The sequence below is a fragment of the Podarcis liolepis genome, assembly GCF_965112155.1.
Source record: "Podarcis liolepis genome assembly, chromosome: 13".
NCBI lineage: Eukaryota > Metazoa > Chordata > Lepidosauria > Squamata > Lacertidae > Podarcis > Podarcis liolepis.
Genome location: NC_139573.1, coordinates 50501840 through 50513361, shown reverse-complemented (window position 1 = coordinate 50513361; position 11522 = coordinate 50501840). Strand labels below are relative to the sequence as shown.

Here is an 11522-nt window from a genome sequence, read left to right as displayed (position 1 = left end):
ACAGGCCTTTGCACCAGCCCTGAGAAATTGGTTTGGCTGAGAGAAAATGAACACCCAAAATCTCATGAAATTTCGGCAAGGTCTTATGAGAAGTCATCAGAGACCATTGTCATCGCCACTGTTTTGCAGGTAGCCCCACATAGGTGATGGGGCAGCAGTAAGTTCCTATTTCAGCCCTGGATATGCATAATACCCAGTGTTGTGATTGTGATCACATTTTGGTTCTGATCTCAGATTCACTTCTGCAGGGTCCCTCTTCTTCCAAACATTGCCAATCTGCAGCTAGATCTATCTGCCTCGGATAATATGCCATTTCAAGCAAGTTGGCATAGAAGGGCAAAATTTGAAAACAATCACTCTCGTTTTTTAAAAAGTATATTTTAGCATGAATATGTTCACAGCTGTCTGTGAACAGGTTTAAACTCCATCTGAACAAAAACTATTTTTACCGGCATGCAAAGGAAACTATTTATTTCCATTAACTAGGCACAAATCAGATATAACAGAACAATTGCAAAAAGCAACAGATTCAAGTATTCATCGAGGGAATGAAATCAAGAGATAGACAGTTTTAAAATGAATGTATTTGCAAATGCATTCACTCCAGCTGTACATTTGAATAGCTTGTATGCATTTTGCCATGTATCCACCAGAGGGTACATGTATATGAGAAAGAGAGAGATTGTGGTGGTTGATTTTATTTCCAGTACCTCCTATTCCCTAGGATTCACAGGGCTGGTTAATTGTGCACAGAAGATATGCAAAGAAATGTGCTCTTCGTGGTACTTACCTGTTCTGAAATCTTACTTGGTCATGTTAGATTCTAATTTTTAGAATGTGACCAAAAGCAACACAGGATGGGAACCCCACGGAATATTTTTAGAGCTGAGGAAAAGCATGTCAGAAGACACTCCTCTGAGAAAAATAAGACCACGTCACAGAACTTTCTCTGAATATTCTCCACCAAATGGTGGCCGCCATTTTCCCACCACCAGCACCACCTCCCTACACAATGCTCAGATGAAGTTCAGAGCATTGTGGGAAACGCAAAATGGCAGCCGGGCTGTCACAACATAGTTGCTGCTGTTGCTTCTTCTTCCAGAAGCAGCCAAAAGCAAACGAACAACGCTGTAAGAAAGAACGTTGGCTACTCACCACTAATGGAAAGTCTTACAGCCCCCCCCCCAACAAAATGTTGGCAAATTTCTCCTCCCCCTGGAGAAATTTGAAGAAATGGCTCCTTCCATTTTTCTGCCCACAAAGAAGCTTAGAAAATTTCCAGAAGCCATTTGCACACATCTCTAACATTATTATTTTTTTAAGTGTTTGTTCTGCTAAGTCGTAGCAAAAAATGTTGCTCCTCTTCAAAATGGTGAAATGGGAAGAGTGTTAGTTTAGGCTGGAGACATTCTGGCCCCGATTCTCATGTGGTTTTAATGGAGACACAGCAGAGTAGCTGCAGCTTGCATTAGGTTAAGTTAATATTGAAGAGTGATGAATTAGCTGCCTACCTTGAGTTGGAAAGTTTACTGTAGCTATTGGAAAGAAAGAGAAGAGGAAAGCGTAAGATGCACGTGAACAAGTTAGGCTACAATCCTATGCACACTTCCATGGCAGTAAGTCTCACAAAATTCAATGGGCTTAGCTCCGAGTAAGGGTGGAGGGTAGGATTTGATTCAATTTGCACTTTCGAAAGCAATATGAGAACCTTAATACAGCCATCCTTGGATAAACTCTCAGTTATCCAAATTTGACATGCATTTCTCCAACCAAACATCGTTTACAAAAGTAGGCAAAAGTGTGCATAAAATGAATATATTAGTGAAAGTAACTCACAAAAATACATATTATGTACTTATTAGGAGAAGAATTTGCTGAATAATTTTCATGAGGATTTTTTTTTGTAAATCATATACTGATGCAGAAATGCAGAGAACTGGATGTAAGAGTGGGAAAAATGAAAACAGAGAGAGCCAAAATGAATACATCCTTCCACCCCTACTTCTGAGTAGTCACATCATGCATGCTTAGAGGGGGAGCTGCAGCAGTGGCAAAACAGCCTGGGTTCACAAGCACCCCAGAAACTTAAATACTTTTATAATGCTTCACTGCCTAGGACCCTAATGAGCGCCACACGTTAGGATTTCAGACACAAAATGCCCAACAGCAACTCCTACTGCACTCAAACAACCAGAGCACCCCATATGCACAAGCAAGGAAAGCAGGCAACACTTGCATCAAAATCATAGAATCATAGAATTGTAGCGTTGGAAGGTACCCCGAGGATCATCTAGTCCATGACAGATGGACATCCAACCTCTGCTTAAAAACCTCCAACAAAGGGGAGTCCACTTTCTTCCAAGGGTGTCCGTTCCATTGTTGAACAGCTCTTATCATCATAACATTTTTCCTGGTGTTTAGTTAGATTCTCCTTTCTTGTAACCAGGGCCGTCTTAAGCACATCGGGCGCCGTGGTGCAAAGATCCCTCCGGTGCCCCCCCCCAGCAACTCCAAAACAAGGGAGGGGGTGGTGGAAAATGTCCTCTGCCTCCCCCAACGCCCTGATCCCCGGCGTGGTGGCCGCGATCAAGCAGGAAAACGTACTGGTGGACAAGCTCTGCGGTGTCAGGGCGCCCGAAAAGGCAGTCCAGGAAGGCTGCGTGCTGCCTTTCACCAGGAAGCAGGAGGAGGACAACGACCAGGAGCAGGGCTTAGGAAGGAAGCTGCACGCCCACCAGCCATATATCGTATTTTTTGCTCTATAGGACGCACTTTTCCCCCTCCAAAAATTAAGGGGAAATGTGTGTGCGTCCTATGGAGCGAATGCAGGCTCCTTGGCTTCAGCGAGAGCAACGCGAAGCCTCCGAAGCGCAGACGGAGCGCTCCCTCTGCGCTCCGGAGGCTTCGCATTGCTTTCGTTGAAGCCTGGAGATATGATAGGGATAGCCGCCTGAAGCCTTCGGAGCACAGCGCGAGTTCCCGCTGCACTCTGCAGGCTTCAGGTTCCTTTTGCTGAAGCCAGGAGAGCAAGACTCTCCTGGCTTCAGCAGAGAGAGAGAGCTGCGCGGCACCACTTCGTCCAAGCGGGAGGAGAAATGGAAGGGGCCCCATTTCTCCTGCCTCTTTGCTGAAGGGGCACTGAGCAGAGAGGGGGAGAATTTTTTTTTCTTGTTCTCCCCCTCTAAAACAAGGTGCGTCCTATGGTCCGGTGCATCCTATAGAGCGAAAAATACGGAATTTGGCGGGGTGCAGCTGGCAGGTGTGCAGGGAAAGGGGAGGCTGCCAGCAAAGCTCCCCTACTCGCTAGGGCGCCCCTGAGAGGCCGGCGCCCTGGCGCAACGAACCACTAACACCAATTGGGAAGATGGCTCTGCTTGTAACTTGAACCCATTGGTTGGAGTCCTACTCCCCAGAGCAGGAGAAAACAAGCTTGTTCCATCTACCATGTGACAGCCCTTCAGACATTTTAAGACAGCTATCATATCATCTCTCAGTTGCCTCTTTTCCAGGCTAAATCTACCCAACTCTCTTAACCATTCCTCATAAGTTTTGGTTTCCAGACCCTTGATCATCTTGGTTGCCCTTCTCTGCTTGTCAATATCTTTCTTCAATTGGGACGCCCAGAACTGGACACAGTATTCCAGTTGTGGTCTGACCAAGGCAGAATAGAGCAGGACTATGACTTCCCTTGTCCTGGACACAAGACTTCTTCTGTTGAGGTAGCCTGATTCTGTCTTCTGCGGCATTAGCTATCCTGCCCAGTTTGGTGCTGTTAGGTTGTGGGTGAACATATCAGACGACACAGCGATTCTCCAAACAGCTCTTGTTTATTCACAGGCCAGAACAGAACTGAACTGAAGGGTTCAGCCAGCCTGCTTATATAGAGCTCCACTACAATGCAACAGTAACCACTTTCTGTAACTATCCCATCACTGAACGTCACTTTCAATCCCTTATTTGCATATGTGGACCTGAGTGAAAACTATCTACAGTATCCGCCTGCTGGCCCAAGGTGAGAACTTCAGCACATAACAGGTGCCATCTGCAAATTTGATGAGCATCCCCTCAAGACCTCCATCCAAGTCATTTATGAGGATATTGAACAACAACAGGCCCTCGAAAAATCCCTGTGACACCTCCTTTTTCCAGGATGATGTGGAACCATTAATGAGCACTCTTTGGGTTTGGTCAGCCAACTAGCTACAAATCAATCTAAGTTACCTTGTCCAGCCCACATTTTATCAGCTTCTCCACAGGAATATCACGGGTGACTTTGTCAAAACCCTTACCAAAATCAAGATACATTGCGTCCACAGGATTCCCCTGTTCCACCAAAAAAGGAACTGAGATTCATCTGGCATGTCTTGCTTTTGAAAAATCCATGCTGGGTCTTAGTAATCACGGTATCCTTTTCTAAGTGTTCATAGACCAACTGTTTAATAACCTGGTCTAGGATCTTTCCTGGATCAATGCCAAGCTTCCTGGTCGGTAGTTACCCGAATCTTCTTTTTCCTCCTTTTTGAAGATGAGGACAACATTTGCTCACCTCCAGTCTGCAGAGACCTTACCTGTTCTCTGCAAATTCTAAATGATTATAGACAGAGGCTCTGAGATTACACCCCAAGCTCCTTTAATATCTGAATTCATTTAAAATAGCTAGGTGTTCCCTTACCACTTCTTTTCCTGTCTCGGGCTGGAGCTTCCTCTTTGTATCATCCTACTTCTTGAGAGTCCCACGGACTGCAAGAAGATCAAACCTATCCATTCTGAAGGAAATCAGCCCTGAGTGCTCACTGGAAGGACAGATCCTGAAGCTGAGGCTCCAATACTTTGGCCACCTCATGAGAAGAGAAGACGCCCTGGGAAAGACCCTGATGTTGGGAAACATTGAGGACACAAGGAGAAGGGGACGACAAAGGACGAGATGGTTGGACAGTGTTCTCGAAGCTACCAGCATGAGTTTGACCAAACTGCGGGAGGCAGTGGAAGACAGGAGGGCCTGGCGTGCTCTGGTCCAGGGGGTCACGAAGAGTCGGACATGACTAAACGACTAAACAACAACACCACCTTTCTTTAACCCAAAAATCCTTCCAACAGCTTCAAGGAGCCATTTTCCTGGAGACGATGATACTCCGTGGTGATGAGGGGCACCCTTGGGGAGGAAATTTGTCCCCCTTTGTACTATGAAATGTCAAGGTGACAAAGTTGTTCAGAAGAGGATGTGGGAGTTCCCAAATACTTTCTGGCGGCTAAGCCCCAGGCACACAGCATTTGCAAGCGACAAGGCTTAGCATTGTGATACTTTCCCCCCCTCCTTTCTGTAATCTGCCTCTTACAACACACAAGAAAGGAATAATGGACTCCTGAAAACCTGCATGGCGACTCAGTCCGCACCCACAGCTTGAAGGGGCTTTTTTGCTTTCTTTCTCTAAACAGGACACTTCAAACAAAAGAGTGCAGGAGCCAGCATAAATCACAGAAAAGAGTTGGCAGCAGTCCTTTGTATGTGTATTACAGGCATTTAGATTCTAGCAGGCAGGCAGGCAGGCAGGCATTTGCAAAAATCCATATGAACAGTTTATAGCCATGGACAAAACTGGTGGGCAACCATTTATCAGGTTTGCGGGCATGCTGTGATTCTGTGGAAGCAGCAAACAGAGCACAGATGCATATGAAGGATACACAACTTCCTTGTCTATAAATCTCATAAAAGAAGCAAGTATTTCGCTCTAATGATTGTAAATATATGCTTGAAAATATCTGGTCAACGAGCTGTGATCTCAGAAGCTAACAGGATGACTGATTGCCAGTAGCTGGGTTTCAGGACCAATAACGCTGGCATTCAAACTTACATGTCTGTTCCAAATTTGCCAACGGAGTATAACCAAGTCTCCAAGTTATTTGGGAGAACTCAGGATGCACCTCATATTTCCTAGCATATATCTGTTGAATGGTTACTTTAAATGTAAAGGTTCATCCTTGTTCCACCCGATGTGTATGTCTTTAAGGGGCCAGAGCAAGATAACGAGACCCAGCTTTACAGCTGTGAAACATAGCAGGTGCTGCTGAGTTGTATTGATTAAGCTGTGTCAGCAATTGGGTGTAGTATATAAGGAGCAGCACCTAGCTCTCCCATTACCCTGGGGGTTGGGTTGGTGGTTGGGTCTGGTTTGTTTGTTGATGTATTTAGTGTATAAGGGGTTTTGGAATTAAAACCTTGTTTAAGTTATTTTTGAGTCCCTTTTTAATGCATGGTCTCCCCAGCAAGCTCTCTGCAGCGCTACCATACTGCAAAAAGCCAACAATATCACCAATGGTTGAATGACAACTCTCTTGTACGTAGAAGCATGCAAATCTGTATTGTACTCGAGTCGCCAGGAATATATCATACTGGTTACACCCGCTGCCAAAAAGATCATAATCTTCTTTCACTGCAATTATGGGTAATGATAAGAATATGCCCTGTTGCCATTCTTATCCTAATTCTTAAACTAGTGTCTGGAGGCGTTTCTGGGGTGCAGTAGGGTGAACAATCTGAGGCTGAATCCAGGCAAGACAGAGGTCCTTCGAGAAAGAAGATCACTTGCTCTGGAAGGTTGTTTTCAATGGGATCACACTCTCCCAATGGATCAAATGCATAGTTTGGGAATCTGCCTCGTCAGCCTAGGTGGCAGTGGCGATGGCAGGATTACATTTGGTCCCTTTAGGCTGGTATGCCAACAGTGGCACTGTCTAGAAGGGTCAGGCCTAGTCGCAGTTGTACATGTTCTAGTTAAGTTCACAATGGGTTACTGCAAGGCTGCACTTAAAGATGGCTCAGAAAATTCAGGTGCTTCAGAATGTGGCCTACCATATCCTCAGGGCCGTCTTAAGCACATCTGGCGCCGTGGTGCAAAGATCCCTCCGGCGCCCCACCCCCCGTTTCCCAGAGTTGTTGACCTTTTCCCAAGCCTCTGCAGGAATCGCTCTCCTCACGCGGAGGCTTGGGAAGGAAGCTGCACGGCTGCACGTCCGCCAGCCATATGGTTGATGGGGCGCAGCTGGCAGGTGTGCAGGGAAAGGGGAGGCGGCCGGCACCAGCAAAGCCGCGCAACTCCCCCTCTTGCTGGGGCGCCCCGAGAGGCCACCGCAACGCGCCAGTAAGCCCAATGGGAAAGACAGCTCTGCATATCCTGTTGAAAATCAGGCAGTCCAACTGCTTTTGCTGGCTTCCCCGTGAAAGGGCATAATTTGTTGCGCTCATTTGTTGCTGTAGGTCTTGGTTATGTTTATACATTGGTTTTGGGATGGATGTCTGTCTTATCATTGCTGGTTTATTAATTTTCTGAGTGGTAGGTATTGTTGTTTTTATGGAATATACCGTATTTCTCACTCTATAGGATGCACCCGACCATAGGACGCACCTTGTTTTAGAGGGGGAGAACAAGAAAAAAAAATTCTCCCCCTTCTGCTCAGCGCCACTTCAGCGAAGTGGCAAGAGAAACGGAGCCCCTTCCATTTCTCCTCCCGCTTCGCTGAAGGGGCGCCGCACAGCTCTCCCTCTCTGCTGAAGCCAGGAGAGTCTTGCTCTCCTGGCTTCAGCAAAAGGAACCCGAAGCCTTTGGAGCACAGCGCGAGGTCCCGCTGCGCTCCAAAGCCTTCAGGCGGCTATCCCTGAAGCCTGGAGAGTGAGAAGGGTCGGTGTGCAGCGACCCCTCTCGCTCTCCAGGCTTCAGCGAAAGCAACGCGTAGCCTCCGGAGCACGGAGGGAGCGCTCCCTCTGCGCTTTGAAGGCTTCGCATTGCTATCGCTCAAGCCAAGGAGCCTGCATTCGCTCCATAGGACGCACACACATTTTCCCTTAATTTTTGGAGGGGGAAAATTGCGTCCTATAGAGCGAAAAATACGGTGCCTTAAGAGAGCTTGGACTCATAAAGTGGGGCAGAAATGTCTTAAATAGAAAACACTTTAACAATTAACAAAAGTGTTGAATAGCAGAACAAGAGCTAGCAGCAACTAAAAATGGCATGCCCTGAAATCAGCTTACATTTGGGTCTTGGCCAAGAGGGAAGACTCATTATTATTCTGGCCTCTGTGCTATAGTTTTAGTGCCAGAAAGTGTAAAGGTAAAATTTTGGAGAATATTCTGTTTGTTAAAGCTGCTATGGCAGGTCTATGGGAATCTCTTCTGTCTTTGTTTATCCCATATATGTTAAGCAAACTTGTAAAATAGTATCTATACATCCTTAGATTAGACCGAGAAAACTGGAAAACCAGGTCAGTAAAGATAGCAACCTAGAAATGTGGTCAGAGTTGTTGCTAGCGGTTGTTGCAAGCTTGGCTCTTATGAACAGCTTTAAACACATTTTGGATAAAAGGGGTGTGCAAGTTGGATTGGTGTTTTATGGTATTGCTGCTTTATATGATATTATATTTCCGATGCATTCATGTACCATCAGTGGCGTAGCGTGGGGGGTGCAGGGGGGGCCGGCCGCACCGGGCGCAACATCTGGGGCTTAGGGGGCGCAAATCCACGGGTTAGGGGGCGCAAATTACTTGCCTTGCCCCGGGTGCTGACAACCCACGCTACGCCACTGTGTACCATGTGTTTGTGAGCCACCCAGAGCTACACTGTCCAAGTGCTCAGAGTGCCATCTTCCCTGGTTCCCAGGGGTTCAGGAGAAAGGCTGAGGTTCGCCATGGTTGTCCCTGAATTGTCCCTAAACTGCTTGGGCAGTTTAAAATCACTTCTGTTATAATGGCTGGTTGTACTTTCTAAACCAATTCTATGTGTGGATGTCAGGGAACTGGAGGCAGAGAAGGGGGAGAGAATGGGGACTTACAGAGATCAGCCTCCGTTAATTAGCAGCTGTTCTTCCTCGGACGAGGAAGGTGACGAAGGGCTGTCAGGAGGCAATGAATCTGAGAGGGGAGAGCCACTTCCAGGGCCCAGCCACTCTCGTAACAGGGGAAGGAAGGGGGTTGGGCTCAGGAAATGGATATGCTGGGGGAAATGGAAAGCCTCTTCAGTCGAGGCAACTGACTCACCATGATGGAGACGGACTTTTTGAGCTCTTGTAAATAGCTTGAACGGGACGCGGGTGGCGCTGTGGGTAAAACCTCAGCGCCTAGGACTTGCCGATCGCATGGTCGGCAGTTCGAATCCCCGCGGCGGGGTGAGCTCCCGTCATTTGGTCCCAGCTCCTGCCCACCTAGCAGTTCGAAAGCACCCTTAAGTGCAAGTAGATAAATAGGTACCGCTTTATAGCGGGAAGGTAAACGGCGTTTCCGTGTGCTGCTCTGGTGCCAGTTCGCCAGAGCAGCTTCGTCATGCTGGCCACATGACCCGGAAGTGTCTGCGGACAGCGCTGGCTCCCGGCCTCTAGAGTGAGATGAGCACACAACCCTAGAGTCTGTCAAGACTGGCCCGTAAGGGCAGGGGTACCTTTACCTAAATAGCTTGAAGAAACCAATAAATCTTTGTAAATATGGCTGGATTCCCGGACTCTTATCTCTACTAGCACCCACCAATCATTCCTGACAGTGGACCACTGGCAGTGTCTTTTCTGCTGGCCCTTGATCCCCTTTTTTGTAGAAGAGGGTTCCTAGTTTGTGCTAGCTGTCTAAATGAAAACACTTCTTTTCAAGTTGACTTGCCTATCTAATTTTTTACTTTTTGACAGCTGCTGTGGGATTCACTTTATTCACATTTGACAGGGACTAGAGAACACTAAAGACTTTTTGCAGAGCTAAAATGCCATGGATACCCATTTAAAACTCAGCATACTTTGTAGTATCTTGACCGACAAATATCTTAGTGGTGCATGGCTCTCAGTAATCTCCATTCTCCAGCCTATGCTTCAGAGCTGCCGAAGGAATCGTTAAAGAGAGAGTCTTTAAAATGGTCTCCCATCTGCTGTTCGGACTGCAAATACATGGCGGTCGACAAAGAGCCGCCCAGAATGCAAGAAGATTCAAGCGCAGTGCCAAAGCAATGATATTTCTAACAACCCCCTTTTGGAACACCACCCAGTTTTTAGTACTTACAATTGCTGATAAGATGTTCACCGTTGGCTTTATTAATCTCTGGAAAATAAGGCAAAAGAGGCAGTCATGTTAGCACTGTCACTTGGAGCTCTTTCCATGGATGGGAATGGACTTTCAAGACTTTGCTTGCAAAAACTGAGCTTTTAGTTAATAACCGGATCATAGCAAGGGCTTATCTAGTTCAGCATCTCTCTCTCTTTATTAATTTAAACTTGTATTTGTACATGCTCTTTTCTTATAATTTCTAACTAAACAAAAGTAAATCCAAGTTAATATCCAATAAACTAAATTATATGAAAACAGACTTCCTGTCATTTCCTGATGTAAGTTACATTTACGACATTGAATGTACCGTATTTTTTTGCTCTATAAGACTCACCTTTTCCCTCCTAAAAAGTAAGGGGAAATGTGTGTGCGTCTTATGGAGCGAATGCAGGCTGTGCAGCTATCCCAGAAGCCAGAACAGCAAGAGGGATCACTGCTTTCGCTGTGCAGCGATCCCTCTTGCTGTTCTGGCTTATGGGATTCAGAATTTTTTTTTTCTTGTTTTCCTCCTCCAAAAACTAGGTGAGTCTTATGGTCTGGTGCGTCTTATAGAGCGAAAAATACGGTACTTATACTTCTTACCTTACTCTTACTATAGTTTCTAGTACTTACTTATAACATATCATACCATTTTTCCTTGCTTAGCATTATTTAATTTACACAAGGGTCATTCAAACGCTGCCACAGATGTTATGTTGTTATATTTTTGTAGGCATTTCTTGCACATATCCCATTTTTGCGTAAATGATTGTTTTGTATTTCCCCTTAATCTATCTGTCAGTTGAGCCAATTCTGCATAGTCTAATAACTTATTCTGCCATTCCTTTACTGTTGGTACTTTTCCCCCTTTCCAGTTTGATGCAATTAATAACCGGGCAGCGGCTGTTGCATATAAAAACATTTCTCTTATAGTTTTTGGGATATCACTGCCTAAAATTCCAAGTAGAAATGTTTATGGCTTCTTTGCAAATGTTAATTTAAAGGTCTTTTTCATCTAGTCCAGGATCTCAACTGAATACCTCTGGGAAACCCACAACCAGGACATGACAAAAATAGCCCTCTTCCCCCTCTTGCTCCCCAAGAACAGGTATTCATAGGCATTCTGACTGTATTAGTGGAAGTAAAATAGCCATCAAGACTAGTAGCAACTGATAGCCTCCATAAACTGATCTAATGCACCTTGTAAATTTGTCCAAGTTAGTGACCATCTTGTGGGGACAAATGCCATAGTTTAATGGTGCAGGATTGTGAAGAAGCCTCTCATTGGTCATCGTCTTCCTTGTCGTCCTTCAGCCCCTTCAGGCGCAGGCAGGCAAAGTCTTCAAACACAATGTAATCGTCCTGCCCCTAGTTGGTTTCAAACTCGATGAGGTTGGTGTCGATGGGGGCGGCCATCTCGGGGGCAGCCAGCTGAGGCTGCAAGGTGGGCGAGGCCCGGTTGGACGGCTTGG

At 46.1% G+C, this 11522-nt stretch overlaps 1 protein-coding gene across 4 annotated transcripts in view; it reads right to left on the bottom strand.

The window, feature by feature from the left end:
• LOC310692378 (transmembrane protease serine 11G-like) overlaps positions 1 to 11522 on the bottom strand; it is a 63390-nt gene that overhangs the window by 8785 nt on the left and 43083 nt on the right. For 3 of the 4 annotated variants that reach the window (XM_083473301.1, XM_083473302.1, XM_083473303.1), the window contains 2 exons: positions 10027 to 10065; positions 1512 to 1535 (listed from right to left, as the gene is read on the bottom strand). In XM_083473301.1, coding sequence (XP_083329427.1) covers positions 1512 to 1535; positions 10027 to 10065 — 63 coding nt within the window. The remainder of the gene's footprint in view (positions 1 to 1511; positions 1536 to 10026; positions 10066 to 11522) is intronic. The other variant, XM_083473304.1, reaches the window with a different exon arrangement.